The sequence below is a fragment of the Anguilla rostrata genome, chromosome 5 (genome assembly GCF_018555375.3).
Source record: "Anguilla rostrata isolate EN2019 chromosome 5, ASM1855537v3, whole genome shotgun sequence".
Lineage (NCBI taxonomy): Eukaryota > Metazoa > Chordata > Actinopteri > Anguilliformes > Anguillidae > Anguilla > Anguilla rostrata.
In genome coordinates this window covers 60,746,866-60,767,285 of record NC_057937.1, presented here as the reverse complement: position 1 = coordinate 60,767,285, position 20,420 = coordinate 60,746,866, and the positions used below count along the sequence as shown (strand labels likewise).

General features: G+C 47.3%; 1 protein-coding gene across 2 annotated transcripts in view; it reads left to right on the top strand.

Moving 5' to 3' along the window:
- Positions 1–20,420, top strand: part of slit2 (slit homolog 2 (Drosophila)) — a 164,763-nt gene that overhangs the window by 123,762 nt on the left and 20,581 nt on the right. For both annotated transcript variants that reach the window (XM_064337515.1, XM_064337514.1), the window contains exons 15-27: positions 2,654–2,804; positions 3,121–3,195; positions 4,290–4,433; positions 5,698–5,841; positions 11,239–11,405; positions 12,053–12,185; positions 14,703–14,771; positions 15,418–15,489; positions 15,743–15,814; positions 16,159–16,230; positions 17,566–17,729; positions 18,634–18,758; positions 19,166–19,263. In XM_064337515.1, the coding sequence (XP_064193585.1) occupies positions 2,654–2,804; positions 3,121–3,195; positions 4,290–4,433; positions 5,698–5,841; positions 11,239–11,405; positions 12,053–12,185; positions 14,703–14,771; positions 15,418–15,489; positions 15,743–15,814; positions 16,159–16,230; positions 17,566–17,729; positions 18,634–18,758; positions 19,166–19,263 (1,486 nt within the window). The remainder of the gene's footprint in view (positions 1–2,653; positions 2,805–3,120; positions 3,196–4,289; positions 4,434–5,697; positions 5,842–11,238; positions 11,406–12,052; positions 12,186–14,702; positions 14,772–15,417; positions 15,490–15,742; positions 15,815–16,158; positions 16,231–17,565; positions 17,730–18,633; positions 18,759–19,165; positions 19,264–20,420) is intronic.

Below are 20,420 nucleotides of genomic sequence, written 5' to 3'. Positions count from 1 at the left end.
GTGTGTACACTGCATTTCAGAAGTTCTTTCATGATGTGGTGTTTGTAGCAGTTTTTCCGACAGGCACCTCGAAACAGGGGGAAAAAGATAATAATTATGCATATTCGCTTCTTTGTGTTTGATAGTGCTTGTAAATACGATGAATATTTAACAGCTTTTAAAAATGTATTCAGTTCATCTGTCACTTGGCATTTCATCAGTGTGCAAGCGTTAGCACTTTGATTGAATTTTCAGTCCATCAAGGGTCTAACTGAAGTGCTTTTCCTATGAATGTCAACCGTTCTTTTTTTATAATCATAATCATGTAGTGTAGGAGTTTCATTCCAAAGCATTGTTAAAAATATAGTTTTTGTACAAAAGCCATTTTTTTAAAATTTTTTATTCTTAAGACATTCAGTTCAAGTGTGTCACTTTGGATATGCCGCTGATCAGTCAGTAAGCCGCAGTGTAAAACGCCTCCCTAAATGATCTCGTCCGACGCCGAGCAATTATTCTCTGTTGATACTCCGTAGCTGCGAGGGAGAACAGCGATAGTTCAACCCCTTTAATTAGGCAAATTAACGTTTTCTTCTCTTTCCCCTGTGGAGTTTTCGGCGTGAGCTCGCCGTGCCTCTGAGCGCTCTGACGAGGCTGCACTAACGCATTTGCATGTCTGCAGCAAGTGTTTAATTTGTTGATAACCTCAGAAAGGCCTCAGCTGGGAACGCCAGTCGAGGGCACTGTGTAATGAGGCAGGTGGGGGGTGGCTGGGGGGGTGGGGGGTGGGGGGTTGGCTGGGGGGGTGGGAACAGGCTCTTTAAAATGCGAGCTTCCTCGGGCAGCCCGAAGGCAGCCGTTAGCCTCTTAGCCAAAATGTGAGGGGGCCTCTCTGATTTGGCTGATTTGGAGACGGAAGTCGCAGGACAGTTGCTCTGGACTTTTTATTGCGTACCAGAGTCGAAGTCAGTTCCAGTTTATAGATATTGTATGTTTTATTATTATTATTGCTGTTGTTATTATTATTTTTAGTTTTCATTAAACACTATGGGCATTTTTTTAATTGTCCAAGAATTGAATTTAAATTTAGACTGAAACGGAAATGACCTCCAATCTCAAACTTTTTCCAACTTATTTTTTATTTTTTGTTTCTTCCTGAGAGGGGGGAGGGGATTCCTATAAACAACTGGGCCCTGGTTACCGTGGTAGCTTGCGATGGCTTGGTCACGTGACCTGCTGGAGGGGGGGGGGGGGGTTTAGAGAGCTAAAGGATGAAACGCTGTGTCCTCTTTTCCCTCCTGGCTCTCCGGCCTAATTTCAGGAGTTCACCATTTCGGCTGTAAGTAACTCACCTGCCCTCCAGCTAAAGCACCTCCTGTGTTTCTGCAGCTCCCCCCCTCTGTGCCCCTACTGTTCTCCCCCATGTGCTGTCTCACCCCTCCCCCCCAGACCCCCCCACCCCAACACCCCCACCCTCCACACCCAAACACCTGTGCATTACGACAGTATATTTTAATCTTCTGCGGGTTCCCTAAACGTTTGAAGTGAAGGGCTGAGGCAGAGGCGTGTTCTGTTAGAGGGGAGAAACGCTGCGTGTGACTGTGTGTTCCTGTACTGCCGTGAACCTTGCCTCTGTCCATGCCAACGCTGCTGCAAATCTCCTGCCGCTGTCTTCCTCTGTTCTTTTACCTCCTCCCTCCCACGCCCCCCATCCCTCTATCCCCTGTCCCACACTGTGTCCCCCTCTCCCTCCTTCCCTCTCTCCCTCCCTCTCCCCATCCCTCTATCCCCTGTCCCACACTGTGTCCCCCTCACTCTCTCCTTCCCTCTCCCTCCATCCCTCTATCCCCTGTCCCACACTGTGTCCCCCTCCTCTCTCTCTTTCTCTCCCTCCTTCCCTATCTCCCTCTCTCTCCCCATCCCTCTATCCCCTGTCCCACACTGTCCCCCTCACTCTCTCTCTCTCTCTCCCCCTCCTCCTCCCTCCCCTCCCTCCCCCCCCGCCCTAGAGCAGGAAATTCAGCAGGTCTTTCTTTTGTGCTTGATCTAACCATGTGGTTGCACGGTATGAGTAAAGCATGGTTCTGTCAAGCACCATGGAATGTCTTGCAGTGTCCTCCGAGCCTGGGAAAGCCAGAAGAGACGGCTAGAAGGAACGTTTTTAAGTTTTTTTTTTTTTTTTTTGACGAGTGCATGACATCTTGTGGGATGGGATTCGGGGATTGTGGGGGGTGGAGGGTTGGGGGGGGGGGTGGCTCTCACGAGGGTCTGTCTGCCACTCTCTAGAAAAAAAGAGGGATCTGTCTGTTCCTTCAGCTGAGGAAACAGAAACGGACTCGAGAGGGAGTCTCATTCCCCTTTATTAAATTATTGTTTTTATTTAATTTCTTTTGCTGGCTTAGGACCCAAATTCCTGTCCTTTTTTTATAATGGAGACAAACGAGTTTCCTCTGCTCCAGAATCATTCCGCTTCCTGGCGGCTCCTGATTGCTCCGCCCACTTTATCTATTCGTGTTCTCAGTCTTGACCAATAAAGAACTCCGTCAACCCCTCTCCCCGGTGTTCCGAGCCCCGCCCCCTGCGCTCCTGTAAACCTCCCTGTGTACTAACAGCCCCTCCCCCCTCCGGAATGTTGCCGCGGTTTCCTGAGTGACGCGGGTCTGTCGGTGTCCCACAGGCACGGAGGACTACCGCTCCAAACTGGGCAGCGACTGCTTCGCCGACCTGGCCTGCCCCGACAAGTGCCGGTGCGAGGGCACCACGGTGGACTGCTCCAATCAGAAGCTGACGCGCATCCCCGACCACATCCCCCAGTACACGGCCGAGCTGTGAGTCACCTCCCACAATGCACTGGGCCGGGGGCGAGGAGGGGGAGGGTGGGGGGGGGGGCTCTCGTATGGAATCTGAGCAAGTGAACTGGGTAACCTTGTACGCGATCATTGAGACAGAAAAACAAAATGGCAAACAATGTTTCCAACTAACAGTGAACTAAAATTAGCATTCTTTGTTTTTTATTGTTTTGGGGAAAGTATTTGACCTTCCTAATGTGTCACGTTCGCGTTTAAGTGAGTGGATTCTCCCTGAAGACCCTCAGTAGTGAGGCTTTGAACACTTTATTCTTCATCTTCTCTTCCTTTCATCCAGTCGTCTCAACAACAACGAGTTCACAGTTCTGGAAGCGACCGGCATCTTCAAGAAGCTCCCCCAGCTCCGAAAAATGTGAGTGTACTGCCTCTGAAACTCACACACACACGCATAGACACACATACACACATGCACGCACACACACACACACACACAGACACACACACGCATAGACACACATACACACACGCACACACGCACACATACACACACGCACACACACACTCACGCACACACACACACACACACACGCATAGACACACATACACACACACAGACACACACTCACACACACACACACACACATATACACACACACACACGCATAGACACACACACGCACACACATACACACACACACACGCATAGACACACATACACACACGCACGCACACACACAGACACACACGCAAAGACACACACACGCACACACTCTCCTGAGGAGGTAAACACACGGCAGCTGGCAGATAGGCATTATAATAAAACGATATTGTCTTTGTTGTTTTTTTTCAGGGAATGGAAAATTGAGGTGTTTGTATATATATGTGTGAGTGTGTGTGTGTGTGTGTGTGTGTGTGTGTGTGTGAGTGTGTATGTGGGCGGATCAATCACGTTTATTGTTAGCGCAATCACAGCCATTCAGCATTCAGACGGCTCAAGGTGTACCAGAAGCACTGTCCCATCACACCTTAAGCACTTTTATATGACGCCTTTGTTCCAGTGATATCAGGGGATATGAGAACAGTCCTTGAGCAGAGGAACCACTGTCATTTCCGAAAGCCATACCACAGATATCATGGACTCACCGGATACTCAGCTGTGATACCACCGATATTATAGATTTACTAGATACACAGCTCCTACATTCTCCCATTTAGTAACTACAGGAGGTTCCAGTTCGCTGTGATATTTTACAGTGGAGGCCATTCACTGCCACAGTATTTTGCTTGAATTTGCAGATATATTAGATATATAATGTAAAATTGGAATGTTGGCTTCAGTAAGGGGACCGAGATTTCAGCGTCACAGAGTACAGAACAGAGCTGAGTATCTGGTGACCGTGCGGAATCTGCGGTGACTCTGAGCGTTCTGCCGCGATGCCATGGTAACCGCCGGGTTCCGTTTGTGTTCCCGCTTCTCCCCCCCCCCCCCCCCCCCCCCCCCCGCAGCAACCTGAGCAACAACAAAATCACGGACATCGAGGAGGGCTCTTTCGAGGGGGCCGTGGGGGTCAACGAGCTCATCCTGACCGGGAACCGTCTGGAGAACGTTCACTACCGCATGCTGAAGGGCCTCAGCGGGCTCCGGACTCTGTGAGTGTCGCTCTGCGCTCCCCGCGATCCGAAATCCAGTTTAATCCAGACCTGTGGCGAGAGAGAGAGAGAGGAGAGAGAGAGAGACATGTTTCAGAAATCCAGTTTAATCCAGACCTGTGACGAGAGAGAGAGATGTTTCAGAAATCCAGTCTAATCCAGACCTGTGATGAGAGAGAGAGAGAGAGAGAGAATGTTTCAGAAATCCAGTTTAATCCAGACCTGTGATGAGAGAGAGAGAGAGAGAGAGAGAGAGAGAGAGAGAGAGAGATGTTTCAGAAATCCAGTTTAATCCAGACCTGTGGTGAGAGAGAGAGATGTTTCAGAGGGAGGCCGAGATCCCCAAAGAGCTGCTGACCAACTGAAGGTTTCGCCCTCAGGAAAACGTGATTGGCTCAAATCAGCGAGTCGCGGATGTCACATCGTATCACCCTCACTGCATGAAACCGTACTCATGACTAGTCTAAATCATGCATGGCGTTGATACACCAGTGGCTTATGAACAGTCTCTATACCCCCACTGCAGTGCCACTGCCAATCAAAATAAGTCCAAGCCTTGCCTTGTGTTGATCGCTCGCTGTAAATGTCAGCCACCGCAGATCAATAAAGAGTGATTCAGGTCTAGTCTCAGCTGGTAAGGTCAGGGACTGCACCTTCCTTTACTGGCGCTGAATTAGCATGCATCTACCGTGAGAACACAGAAGACGTGAGGGCTGGTGGGGGAAACGTTCTCACAATGTTGCTGAAATGTTTTGTCAGTGTTATAACATTGCCGAAACATTGCAGCAAGGTTGTGAGAACCCGTTTTTTTTGTTAGCCAGCTTGTTCGGCTGACCGTGTTAGATTGCCTGAGCCGTTCACCATGCGAAGACCCTGCAGCCTTATAAGCACGCACCCTGGATTAATCACAGGCCTGTATGGGAACACCTCTCTTCTCTTTCCCGGGCCCTCGTGTTTATTAATGCGAGACTGGGAGCTGAGTAACGGCCACCGCAGCATCTTCTGCACGGCATTAAATAAAATTTTTTTAAAAAAGATAAAATACAAAATGGCCGCCATAATTGTGCAGAGTAATCCCTGCCTCTGAGGCAGTGGTGTGGCTGCAGCACAGGCCCGGCTGTGAGCGCATCTTAATTAAGACTTGAGCCCGGTCCTCATGGGTGGAGGTGGATGGGGGGGGGGTGGGGGGTTGTCTTGTTGCCGGGAGACAGCGACAGTAACAGTCGACGTGTTTTTTTCTCTCTCTCTCTCTCTCTCTCTGCAGGATGCTGCGGAGCAACCGGATTGGCTGCGTGAGCAACAGCAGCTTCACCGGCCTGAGCTCCGTCCGCCTGCTGTCCCTGTACGACAACCAGATCACCGGCATGACCCCGGGAGCCTTCGACACGCTGCACTCTCTGTCCACGCTGTGAGTATCGGCCGTCCCCAGCCCCCCCCCCCCCACGCACACTCTCTCTCTTCCCTGAGTACGCAGCGCACTTCACCCTGTGAGTATGCTGGGACAGCATCCCCCACACACACTCTCTGTCCACCCTGTGAGTACACTGCCCCCCCACACACACACTCTCTCTCCCTGTGAGTACACTGCCCCCCCCCACACACTCTCTGTCCACCCTGTGAGTACACTGAGCCCCCCCCCCACACACTCTCTGTCCACCCTGTGAGTACACTGCCCCCCCAACCACTCTGTCCCCTGTGAGTACACTCCCCCACAACTCTCTCCTCCCTGTGAGTACGCTGCTCACTTCACCCTGTGAGTATGCTACACCCTCCCCCCGCCTCTTCTCATCCTGTGAGTACGTGCTCCTTCCCCCCCCACACACTCTCTGTCACACTGTGGTGCTGGACGCACACCCCACTCTCCTCCTCCCTGTGATTACGCTGCTCATTCACCTGTGTATGCTACACCCTCCCCACACATCCTCTCCTCTGGAGTACGTGCTCACTTCACCCCCCCACACACTCTCTGTCCACCCTGTGAGTACTCTGGCCCCCTCCCCCCTGCACATAATTCTGGGGGCCCTGTCTCCTGGTGTTGTTTTACTTTTTTATTTGTTTGTTTGCTTGTTTGTTTTGCCTCTTGGCTGTTCTCAGAAGAAAGGAACAAAAATTAAAAACCACGTTTCTGCGAAGTGTAATCTGTCCTAACGGTTCTCAGAGATCCGCACCGTTCCATTATTCCCGCGATGTGCTAGTGCATCATGGGAAATTACTGCGCATGTCGTCTGACTTCCTGCTTTTCTGGGTGTTTATTCTGACTGGATGGATGGATGATATATTCACGCGCTCGTTCCAAGCAGCATCGCAGCAGAGATGCTCAGTTTGAAGCACGTGAGCATCAGAAAAAGAACAAACTTACAGAGGGAAAATATCCACACAAAAAAGAGAGCCCAGCTGTGGATGTTAGTTTGTGGGCCAGACGTACAGCCGTCTGCAGCAAGCTGAGTGAATTACAGCTCTTTGCGTCTGAGTCTTCAGACGGCTCGCGCCGATGAAAGGGAGGATAGCCGGGTGGGATTTAGAGCGATGGAGGAGGCCTGGAAGCCCCGTGTGTGTGAGATAAGGGCCTTCCCAGAATCCCCCTCTCTTCAGGGGAACCATGGGATACGGCAGGAAAAAAACGGCGCAGATTATCTCTGATCGCTCTGAGGAGACGCCACGTCACACTTTTATTTCTCGGTGGTCATAAAAATGTGGGCTTCAGCACGGTGGAGACAAGTGGAGGAAAAAAGGATTCGTTCTTTTCGAAAAATAAAAAAATACTCCCTGCAAAATGTCTGGGTGGTCGATACTGGTCACATGACTGAAAGAGGTGACTGAAACAGGAAAAAAAAAAAATATCATGGCAGAATCAAAAAATACAACCATTACTAACGGCACAGATTACTCCACAGGCATTGCCGCCTTAATTGTGTAGCAAATACTTAATTGAGGCCTTGAAGCCTTAAGCACTTTGGATACAGGTGAGCAGTGTATTTTAGCCCACCGATCTCCCTTCCAGTGTCTCCTGAATCCCAAGGGGGCCGCAGTGTCTGCGGGTTTCTGTGGTTTCCTTTCGATCAGCAGCCAATCAAGGCCAATTATGAACAAATTGTGTTGATTCCTGAGCAATCGCAATCACTGACAAACTGAAAACCTTAGAGCACTGTGACCCTCAAATGAAACCCTGCAGACGGCCCTCCAGACTGGAGTTAAACCCGCAGACGCTGCGGCCCTCCAGGACTGGAGTTAAACCCGCAGACGCTGCGGCCCTCCAGGACTGGAGTTAAACCCGCAGACGCTGCGGCCTCAGACTGGGTTAAACCCAGCGCTGCGGCCCTCCGGGACTGGAGTTAAACCTGCAGACGCTGCGGCCCTCCAGGACTGGAGTTTGGCACCTGTGCTTTAAAGAATGAGATATATACACGAGAGCCGCTGTCACACCCTGCACTCGCTGTCAGCCTCGCTTGTCACCAGCAGGAGGCAGTGTAGGCCCCTCAAAGCTACTTTTGCTGATGATAGCAGAGATGCCTAAAAAACTATTTTTTAAATAAAAAAGAAAAGTACAGTGCAGAGCAGTTTGTAACTTCTCTGGAAGAGGTCTGTTGTTGCAAAAGGATATGCAAAGAAATTACTTTTATTATTGTTATTATTATTATTTCTTCTTTTTATTGGTATTATTATTATGTGATTGATTGATCTGTCCTTGTGGGAAAAAGACACCGTCTGTGGAAAGCCTAATTGCAGAGGAGCTCGTCCAGCATAAACACTGCTGCAGCATCCAGTTTGCACATCTGTGCAATCTTAAAAAGTCACCGCAAAGTTTGCTCGCAGCTTAGCCGTCACGATTTTTGAGGAGGAGGTGAAGGACTGTGTCCAAACCGTTCCCCAGGCTGGCTGAGCTCGAACGCTTTCTCAATGCGGTTGGGGGATAATTTCCCCGTTTTTCCCCAAATCAGCTCAATTGTGGTTTCTCTGTTGCATTTTTGAATCCCTCTGGAAAACATCCAGCGTGAGGTGCTTTGGAGCAATCCTTTTTTTGAAAAGAGTCCTTCTAAGACCCACCAGTTCATTATTTTATCCATGCAGGGGGACACGGGTCTCTGATCTTAATCTGAAGGGCCCTACATTCGACTGTGCAGCAAGAGACATCCATTACAAATAAAATAAATAATGTATTTCAAAATACTTTCACTGCAGCATGTTTTTGTCATCCAAGATACTTGCACAGAGTAGAAAAAATGTAATACTTAAACTTTGATTCTGCTGGGACTCAGGAGGATATAACAATAGATATTGATTGATTGATTGGTTGATCATTCCGTTTCAGTCCAGGTAATCATTCACTGTAGGCAACTGACATTGCTTCCTGTAAATCTTTGCATAAGAAAAAAATAAAAATAAAACTTTGTATAAGATTAACTTGTCTGTAGTTTTATAGTGTAGGCTATATCACCAGAGCTATACCGTATAACAAGGCCATTAAAAACAGCTCTGTGTGAGATCTTTTCTGAATCGGGATCTATGAGTGATTTGTACAATACATCATAGAGTGGTTATGACAATGTAGATGTAGTCTGCTGTCTGGAAGGCCTGTCTCCACGTGACCTGAAGCTCCTTTGTCTCCGTTTACCGGCTTAATGTCGAAACATTTATAATGAGGCGGCAGACGAGGATTACGCCAATTTCAAATAAACCCTTGATACCTGCTCTTCTTGCCGTCGAAACGCTCCTTAACGGTGCTTCCAAGAATAATAACGTCTCCGAGGCTAAGTGTTTAAGCTAGCTCCACCTCGTTCTCCTCGCTTCGAGGCTTTTGACATCTACGCAAACCGAGTGATTTCAGGTTCGCCTAATTACATTTCCCTGCTGAGTTTCCGTCGCCGGCTCTGTAAATGCGATGTTATATTCGCCGTGTAGCAGCGGCCGGGTTTGTGCTTTCCGCGCGTTATTAGAAGCACCTCTGTCTGTTGACAATTCCCCCCCCTTCTGTATGACAGGCCCGACAATAAGTGAAGGCTTCCTGGCAGATATTATGCACAGTGCCCGTCATTTTAATGCTTTTATCAGATTCTGCTCGTCTTCCTGGAGGCTGCAGATAGAGCGTTCATAAATAATGGAATTCTCAAGTACGTTCTGTTCACGCGCATATTGTCAGCTTTGGGAAATTTATTTATTTATTTATTTTTTTCCACTTTAATTTCTCCTGGACTGCAACGCGCGTTTATCCGTTGGGACGGACAACTAGGATTTCTCCATTGGAGAAATAAATAAATAAATAAAACGGGCCTGTCAAACCATTCGGATTGACAGCTCAGCCAAATATGCGCGTTAAGTAAACGTCCAATAATGGATTGCAATCCGCTCTTAATCGGCCGGTTAAATTAATTGATTGGGTACGCTCTGACAGCACGTCAAAACCGCTGCCCGTTTCAATTAGCCGAAAAAATTGCTAACACCTCAAATTCACCTTTGCAAATGCAATTTCGCGCAGGGCCCGGAACGATTCTCTTGTCTGCAATTTAGTATAGAATCGAAGTATAGAATCACTGTGAACGTAGAAAAGACAGATCGGTGGACACAAATTATGTGTTGATGCGCGGGCAATTTAGTTCCACTGACCTTCACTCCTTTCAGTTCCGTTCGATTTCCACCTTATCTTTTGCACGTTGCCTTTTTTCATGGTACTAGCACGTGATATTATCCTTAAAAACAATGTGCAATAGACGATAAGTAGATTTTAGGATATTAACATTTGAAATTAGGGTTAGAGTTAAGTTATATTTAGTTACAGTGGTTATGTGTTGAATTAGAGCAGGGTGTTGAAAGCTAATCAGAGAAGTAATTTATTTCACGTGACCCAATTCTTTTGTTTTGGGCTATTTTCTATTGAGCTGCTTGAAGCTGTGGATTTGGTTCAATCTCCAGTGTGCTGTAGAACTGGATGGTAACTGGATGAATGACAGATAGGAACGCAATCCTTATATGCAAAGATGAGACTGAAAGGTTTGGGGTGTTGCATTTATCAGATAAATGGTGTCTTCAGATTTCGAGATTGTTTTGTCGTCTCCTTGTGATGTATTTGACAAACGTTCTAAGGCGAAACTGTTGTAAACTATTAAAATGGTTTGACAGATATTCTTGTATTGCGCATTTCCATATTTATTGAATGCAGAGATATACACAGAGACCGATGGGCAGCAGTGTACCGACAGATAAATTTCATTTTTTATGAAGTAGCTATATTTTTTCACATGGGGAAATGTTACAACATTGAACATATAGGTACATGTTGTACATGTGAACCGGCTGCTACACAGCAAAATGTCCAGGGAGGTTTTCCTTGCCACTGTTGCCTTAGCCTTGCTCCTGTGGGGGTTTAGGCCAGGGTTGTCTGTGAAGTGTATTTTGACGATTGTTTGTGAAACGCGCTATATAAATAAATTTTGATTTGTTTTGATCAATTCAACTCTAGCAGTGTTAACAGGTAACGTTTGGTCCCACATTCCGGAGTGGAACCAAATGTTATCTGTCAAGAGTTGAATTAACAGTGGACGTTTTACTGTGTACTCAGTCGTGTAAGAGAACATCTAGCTCACTAACGCACAGGAAGTACAGCTTTCTTGAGTGGCAAACCATTCCAACGACAACAGAAATGACACCGAAAATAAGAACATTTGTTTATACTGTGATCATTTACTTCCTTGACTCATTTCAGCGCAGAGCCCCCGCCATGAACTTCAGGGGGGGTCAAACCATACGACACGTAAACAGAATGTTCAGCCCGTTGAGTGACACCCCCTGTTTCTTGGCTCTCGGCCAATAGGAACCTCCTGGCCAATCCCTTCAACTGTAACTGTCACCTGGCCTGGCTGGGGGAGTGGCTGAGGAAGAAGAGGATCGTCACGGGCAACCCCCGATGCCAAAACCCCTACTTCCTGAAGGAGATCCCCATCCAGGATGTGGCCATTCAGGACTTCGCCTGTGACGATGGTGGGTGGATCTTCTTCTTACTTACTTACTCAACTTACTTTCATTTGCTTTATTATTATTACTCCTGAGGTGTTTTTTAAATCGTATAAACAGGGAGACCGGTAGCAGCAAAGAGTAGGATGACAGAAATGTAATAAAAAAGGAGAAGGGTAATATATGCATATATATTAAATATATGCATATATATATTAAATATGATATATTTTTCTTACTATCTGATATTCTATGGTAAAGCCATGCGTAGCATGTGCAGATGTAGCTCCAGCTACGTGTTTATTCGCCCTGCTACTCCTCAGGCTTATTTTCAGCAGTTCTGCGCTGCTTGTTCCACGCACGGCGGGCGTGAGCTTCTTGCCTCCGCGTCGTCTTGATTGTAAACTGGTTAAGTGGCCCCAGTGGAACTTCTCATGGATCCGCCGACATCAGAGGTCATAATGAAGCCGAGAGTGCCATTAATAATGAAGCGGTTTAAGAGGGAGTAAGTCACTGCTATTAAAACGCAGCACATATGATATTACCCCCGATGAGAAGCTGGCCGGGGTGGCAGAGCGGACCGCGTGTGTGTGTAATGAGCGGTTTGATGGGGTCTGAGGGGGGGCATTAAAGCGTGTGTTTTATTTCCTCTTCCTCTGCCCGTGGCCGCGAAGGCAATGACGAGAGCAGCTGCTCGCCCCTGACCCGCTGCCCGGCGGAGTGCACCTGCCTGGACACGGTGGTGCGCTGCAGCAACAAGGCCCTGAAGACCCTGCCCAAGGGCATCCCCAGGGAGGTCACCGAGCTGTGAGTGGCCAGCAGGGGGCGCCGTCCGTTCATGCGGAAACGTTTTGGGAACGCGCTTTGGGAACGCGCACCAACGCATGTGGGCGTGCTCACGAACTGTGCTGAGGGGCCGTATGTCACACACGTGTGAATGCGTTAAAAATGCGTAGATATATATACGCCACACACGATGTCTGATAAAACACACACATGCAAGCGCATGAACACATTCAGAGTGCGTACAGATACACCACACACACGCTCTCACAAGAACACACACACGTGCGCACATGAAAACCTTTGAAAATGTGTACAGATTTGCCACACGCACACTCTCACGAAACACGTGTGCATGCACGTGAACACATTTAGGATATGTACAGATACACCACACATCATACACTGTCATAAACTACACGCATGCGTACACGTAGAAAATACACACAATCACCGCTTTCCCGCTCATTAAATACACGCACACATGCATACATCATATGAGCAGGCTGGCTCTCCACCATTACATGCGTGCGCACATCATTTAGTAGCAGTAAAAAAAAAAACTGATGAATGATCAGCTCGCATCATGTGATGAAGTTAAAGCCCGCGGTGTCTGATTTATTTCCTCTTTAGTCAGGCCTGTGAAAACGAGCGCTTCTCAAATCAAAGCGGTGGCGCTCTTTAAAACGGCGCACCGATAAAAAGACATTTAAAAAAGGACATTAAAGCTCCCCGTCTGAAACCAGAAAGTGATGATCTGGCGAAAACGAGCCCTCTCAGCACTTTTTGCCGTTTTTTTTTTTTAAAGAAGCGCAAAGTGAAGCGTTTAAAAAAACATCCGTCAAAACGGAAAAAACCCAGCATTTTCATTAGGTTATCGGTTAATCTCCAACAAAGGGCTTGCGTCACAGCGTCTGCACACCCGCGGTAAATTACCGCTGCCAGCTCTCATTTCTCTTACTGTCTGCACGCGCAGATTGCATCACCTGGCAGGGCCGTTCAATTAGCGTATATCACTCAGGAAGCCCGCGCGGGTAGGCGCCGGCTCCCGTTATTATAGATGTCTTGATTAGATGTCGCCAATATTTATTTTTTGTGTTCTGCGGGGTTGTTTTGCGGAGATTGAATGTATTATCTCATATTTCTTAACTCTTAGAGCTCCGTTTAGAGAAGACTTGAGGATGTGTTAACCGTGATGGAAAATATCTAAATAAATATTTAAATAAAATATATACTGCAATATATCGGTAGATTGCTGCTTTTAGATATGGCATATTTATAAAAATATATTTGTAAAAATATATTTGAAGTTATATTTTTCAAAAAGTCCACGTTTCCAATATATTGCAGTATATTTAATTTCTGCGAAGGTATTTATGACCCTATGAGATTTCAGTGCATTACATCACATTACAGTCCACAACAAGGATATTTTCTGTGGCTCATCTCTAGTACATGCTTTTTAAGAGCATTAATAAAAATGTAGGCTATGGCAATTACCTTAACTCTCTTCATATGCAACTTTGCCTAAACAAAACTTGCTTTTTAGCCATAAGTTTAGCTTAAGAATGAAGCAACGTAAAATTTTGGCACAGTTTTGGAACACGCCATTTATTTTCAAAATATATCAAAATTCTCCATGTAATACTAATATAACATGACCCTTTTGCACAAATATAAAGTATATTTATAATTCTAAAAAGAATTCACAAACAGATTTCAATTTGAGTAAATTTGTTTGTGTCCGCATTGTTGCATAGCCTATTGTGTAACCCATACCAGTTCACTTCGTGAAAAACTGCTCGCATCTGCACATCAGTTTGAACAAGTACATTTAGCTGGACAGTCTGTCCGACATTGTGACTGCATGCGTCAGATTGAATTGCGCTCCGTTTGATGAATGCGACCCGTTGGGAAATGCACATCTGCTTGTGGTGAGCTTCTAAAAACAATTAACTGACGAAGTATTATGGCGAAACAATAGATAAACACGCAGATGGACGGATGAAGTCCATGATTGCAATGTTTATGTTCCAAATGCCAAGCCCCCCACCCCCACCCCTCCCTTTGAAACAATTCCCCAGTACCTGAATCCAGTGCCTGAGATCAAACCCCTTAAGAGAAAGATCCCGCTGAGAGGGATAACTCGATGCACGCAGTTTGAAGTGAGCTACGGGTTAAGAGAGAGAGAATGGCTGCCTTCAGCTCGCCCTGCTTTGAACTGCACTCTAAACAGTTCCATTTCGCTGTAATTTGTCCTCAAATATGAAAAAGATGTTTATGTTTTAAACATTACCTAGAGGCGTGCACTGTTGGACGCTGCCGTTGAAAATGGGGGGGGGGGGGAATGCGCATTGCAAGTGGTAAAATAATCCCACTAAGCATTCGGTTCCTTGAAATGATTAGCTGGGCTTTTGGGGGGGGGGGGGGGATATGAGATGTTGTTTGTTTCTGTTCCAAAGAAAATATTCATTTGCAGCACCGAAAATGTGGAATTTCCTCAACGGTGAAAATAACTTGGTTTTCTAATTTCTTTGATAGGTATCTGGATGGAAACCAGTTCACCCAGGTTCCAAAGGAACTCTCCACTTACCGGCACTTAACACTCATGTAGGTTCTTTCGTACTGAAGTGTTTTATTAATTTGGTTTCTTACTGCGTTTGGGGATGATTAATTAAAGTAATTCTTCCCTGGATGCAGAATTTTCTGTAGGGTGTTGTGGGGGGAGAAAAAAAATGCATCTTTTAAAAAGAAACCTTATGACTTTAGTGAAACCGTAGAAGGAATGGCAAAAAGCAGACTGTTGCGTTTTAAAGGGTGTGGTGCATGGGAGTGTTTGAGTCGGTTTTCTGTTTTTGAGCTCAGTTGATTATTTTTGCCTGTTGTTTTTTCTTTGTTTATAGATAATTTTGCTGAAAAGTAGTTTGGAGTTATCAGCTTGGTGCGCATGTACACAGTGTAATGTTAAGTGTTAAATCAACTCTTGCAGAGTGCATGCGGTCCCTATTGGATGCATACGTACTCTGTTGGAGTTGGATTGGAGTTGAACTGTGTAGCATTGAAGTCACCCTCTTCAGAGTGAATGTGAAATGCTGTACTGCTTCCCTTGTGAATAACTTTGTAAGCTTATAGCTTAAAGAATTAACAGTCTGCCCTGGTTTGAAACGTCCAATCAGCAGCATGATCTTGAAAATGGCCCCTCTGTGTGTGTAGGAATGTATTTATGCTTGTCTTTGTCGATCTTGTTTTCTTCCAGTGATTTAAGTAACAACCAGATCAGCACCTTGTCCAACCAAAGCTTCAGTAACATGTCTGAACTGCTTACCCTGTGAGTCTGGCTTCTTCAATGTGGCATCTTCTGCTGTGACCTTTATATATGTGACCTTTGCCCCCATCAATGTGACCTTTGCCCCCCAACAATGTGACCTTTGCCCCCAACAATGATTTGCCAGCTGCTGATGACTGCTCATCGCTCTTTAGTGATTGAGCACCTTATTTCTTGTGCAGAAACACGTTTAAACCTCTGTAGTGTGGCTAACAATGCATGTGTTTTTTTTTTTTTTTTCCTACCCACCTTAAAGAATTTTGAGCTACAATCGGCTGAGGTGCATTCCAGTGAAGGCCTTCGATGGATTGAAGTCTCTCCGGCTCCTGTGAGTGCTCTCTACCTGTGTCCACAGGTGCACCTGTATTATTCGTTAGAATAACTGAGTTTGTCTGTATTGCATAAAGGCAGTATAAATATAGCTCTTCTTTTTTTTAAACTGCAGTACTCCAGGCTTTATATTGGAAAGCCCGAAGCAATTTAAAAACCTAATCTAAAAAAATACAATTTAGAAAGACATTATGAACACATTATGGAGCTCTCATAACGTCTGAATATAGAACTTAGTTGTAGAGGCTGTGGATTGACCGGGGGGGGCCATTTTTGTGCTAGCATTACCATGGTTACCGCCGTGGAGGCTCCAGTACAAACGCGCTTCCTGTCTTTCTGTAGGTCTCTTCACGGGAACGACATCGCTGTGATTCCAGAGGGCGCCTTCCAGGACCTCTCTGCACTTTCACACCTGTAAGTCTGACACACCCCCACCAAACTCCGCCCTTTTATACCTGTAACCCTGACACACCTCCACTAAACTCCGCCCTTTTACACCTGTACACCTGACACACCTCCACCAAACTCCGCCCTTTTACACCTGTAACCCTGACACACCTCCACCAAACTCCGCCTTTTTACACCTGTACATCTGACACACCTCCACCAAACTCCACTCTTTCACACCTATAGGCCTGACACACCTCCACCAAACCAGGCGGTTCTGTTGCTACTTGTATTATTTCTCTCATTCGAGCTTTAGTGGCCTGTGGTCTTTCCCACACAGATGATAATTCCTTATTTGGGATAAAAGGCACAACAAAAGGCCCCACATTTGTTTACAGGGATGTCTTTGATCTCAGTAATTATTCAGTGATGCCTATACATGCCACTGTTAACAAACAAAAAAGCAAGGCGCCCACCAACCCACGCACACAAACACACGTGCGCACACACACACACACACGCATAATCCCTGTGCTTATAGTCCTGCTGGGTGATGATATTGATTTAGTCAGTGATAAAATATTGAAACTGAAATTGGCGGTTATTCAAAAGCCTCTTCTTCTGACGGCTTAGGCTGTTGAAAGCCTCTCATTGGCAGTCATAGACAGCCCCTGTTTCGGTTGGAGTGAAACTCAGTTGGTAGAGTAATCAGAAGCTCTGAACTCAAAAGGACAGGTGTGCGAAACACAGGTGTAACCGGAAAGCTTCTCACCACCATGGCGACAGGGAGAGACAGGAGACTACCGATTGGTCGTTTCATTCATCGACTTCTGTTTCCCTCTCCTCCAGATATTACCCAGAATGCCTTTCTCTGATGCAGCGATTAGCACAAAATTGCATGATTAAAATCACACACACGTTGCCCTCTGGCTCAAAACTCAGGCCGTTTTGCTGAATATACGCGGTTTGTGTTCTGCACATGCAAATGTTTGGAATCAGGAGGTGAGGTACGTTCAGTCAGCTGCAGCTCTCGAGCACTGATTGTACCCGAAACCTTCTCCAAAGGCCAGAATGGAAATCTAACGACATAATGGCGGCATAATTGATTTGAATTAAGTTCGGAATCTTTCATGTCAGCAGAAGTTTAATCAGCAGATCCCTGCCATTTCCCTGGGGGGGGGGCAGATGCTGAAAACCAAGGGGACGGTTCACGGGAAATCAATTAAGGCTCAGTTACCACGCAACCCCACCACCCCCCCCTCCCCCCCCCCCCACCCCCACGCTAAATAATGTCTACACGAGCGCCGCGCGGAGAGCGAGCCTTCGTCTTTAATTCTTCCTCCTCTTCCTCGCCCTCCGCAGAGCCCTGGGCGCCAACCCGCTGTACTGTGACTGTAACATGCAGTGGCTTTCCGAGTGGGTGAAATCCGGGTACAAGGAGCCTGGCATCGCCCGGTGCGCCGGGCCGGGGGAGATGACCGACAAGCTGCTCCTCACCACGCCCTCCAAGAAGTTCACCTGTCAAGGTAACTCAAACCGACCCTCTCTCCGGAGAGATGAACAAGAACAAACAGCCAATCAGCTGAGGCGCATGCTTGTTCCCGTGAGAAGCCGTTTGATTCCCTTTCAAGTTGGACTTGTTGACTGCCTTGCTTTGCCCTCATTCTGGCTCCTGATGTCGACTCTTTGAAGAGCAGGCGTTTTTGAGAATGTTGTTTTTTCCTAAATTCTAAGCCAGTGTTCTAGAACTCCACTGCGCTCAGTTACCAGTAGTGAGTGTTACATCAGCATTATGATGTTCAGGTTTGTTTGACCTTATGCTGTGTGATTGACATCCTGTAGACGTACTGGGTCCCTGTGGTTTCCTGGTGACAGGTAAGGCTGTAAAATGGCCCAGTCAAAGCCCCTCGAACCCTGGCCCTCCCGTGACCGTGTCCTGCATCTCCTCCCTGAACTTTGACCCCTTTCTATCCCAAATATGGAGATGAGTGCCTCTCATCTGCCAGCGCCTGGTCTCCTCCCCTGTGATTGGTCCACGGTGGACGTGTCATCGTTTTTGACTGTTTGTTCCCTCTTTACCTCGTTGTGGACCCCGCTCCTGTGCGTGTCTCCATGGTGAAGCTGTCTGATCTGAATCAGGAAATAGGGATTGGACAGATGTCATAACACAGAAACTAGAGAAGAGCTCCACCAATCACAGAGTACATTGGTAGCAACAAACAGAACAAGGGAAGCGTAGATAGAAAGTATCCAACCAATCTCCATCAGGGTTGTTCTTCTTACCAGACTACTCTATGATTGGTGGAGCTTCTCTCTGGTTTCTTTGCCAAAAAGTGGTGATGTGTCATTCCTATCCCAGTTTCGTTAGGTTGTTTTTGTTTTTTTAGGTCAGCCCTAATTTCCCCTGTGCTCTCCTGTCTGCTTTTCCAGGGCCCGTGGATGTGAGCATCCTGGCCAAGTGCAACCCCTGCCTCTCGAACCCGTGCAAAAACGACGGCACCTGCAACAACGACCCCGTGGACTTCTACCGATGCACCTGCCCGTACGGGTTCAAGGTACGACGTACGGGAGCTCATCGCTCATCACCCTCAGTCACTCTTCTGCATTGCATGCTGGGTAGAGGAGTACCTCCTCTGTTCAGTGCCCCACGTTGATTTTTAAAAAATGGTACAGGCTGCTGGGTGGCTCATTCGGCTAAGGCACCATGCTATGGCACATGGAAGAGCCCCATGGATTGTATCCAGGCCATGCCAGTGTTGACTGTAGCTGGTAGATCCATAGGGTGATGCGCAATTGCTGATTGCTTCACCCAGGATACAGGAAGGTCCCGTCAGTCAGGGGTTCGTGTTTGAACACGGCTGCGGTTACAGATAGTTAAATTAGGATGGGAACTGGGCGTGTTCAGCCCCACGTTGGGTGGATCTGTTGGTATTGATCGATCGGTTTGTAATCAATTTTTCAGGGCCAGGACTGCGACGTTCCCATCCACGCCTGCATCAGCAACCCCTGCAAGAACGGAGGAACGTGCCATCTGAAAGAGGGAGAGGAGAGCAGCTTCTGGTGAGAACATCTCCGTCCTCTTACCCACCATGGGTCACTGCTCACTGTCTCCGAATTACACAAAGCACCCCCCTACAGCTTTAAGGGGAAATATGCGTGTATATTTCGTGTGTATTTTGTGTTCAGATATAACTCCCTTTTTTTGGGGGGCACTTGGGGATTTCTTGGCTGTTTTATTGTTCAGGATCATAAAAATAGGCTCGCAGCAGCGCGCAGTTTAAAGCCTATTTTTAAACATTTATTAGACTTTCATTTCGTCGGTAATGACCTTTTTTTTTGTTAGTTTTTTTTTCTTGTGTGTTTTCTCTGTTTGTTTTATTTTCCCGAGGATAGCGAGCATGCATAATTCATTTTTTCATTAGGCGGTTTTACTCCCCGTCAGCCGGGCCGGGGATGCGCCCCCGTGGTTGGGACGGGTGTTTACCGCGCGCGCGCGGCTCTGAATAACGCGCCCCCGCCCCCCCTCCCTTCCCCCACCCCCCTCTGTGGCGTGTTTCTGCGGGACAAAGCTCAACCGGGCGAATCTGATTGCTTTAAAGGTTCTCAGCCAGATTACGCCTCCACCCCTCCCCTGCCCCCCTGCCACGTTTTCGGGAAAGGAGCAGGACTCGCAGATGAGGCGCGTCAGTGTCTCGCCGCGTACCTGCGGTGCGTCGGGATTTAGACCAGGAGCGCGCGTCGAGCGAAACGGAACTCTGCACCTGTGTTAGCGACTTAGCGACAGCGCCGTGTCGACGGCCTGCGCTCGCGCTGAAAACAAAGCTCGCCTACGAGTGCCTCCGGGGCTGCTGGGATTGTTTTATTCTGCGTTCACAGCAGCAGAAAATGGTTGACCGAGATGCGGGCGTCACACACAAATATTTCTGCGTTTTTACCTCACCTTTTGTCGTAAAAGAAGTTCTCATTTAGAAATACCTATTTAGTGCCTTTGCGGAGGCTTGATTTACAGTTTTCAAACATGGCGTGCCACGTACGCTCGTAGTAACTTGTCGCTGCCCCGTGCGGAACGGCACTCGAAACTCAGTCGTAACAACACCACGGCCGTGTTGACGGCCTGGGAAATGAATTCATTATTTTTCCGTGCGACCGTCTTCAATCAATCACGCCCCGCGAGCACTTTAAGATGAAATAAGTTAATCGGCGCGAATGAAATGGTT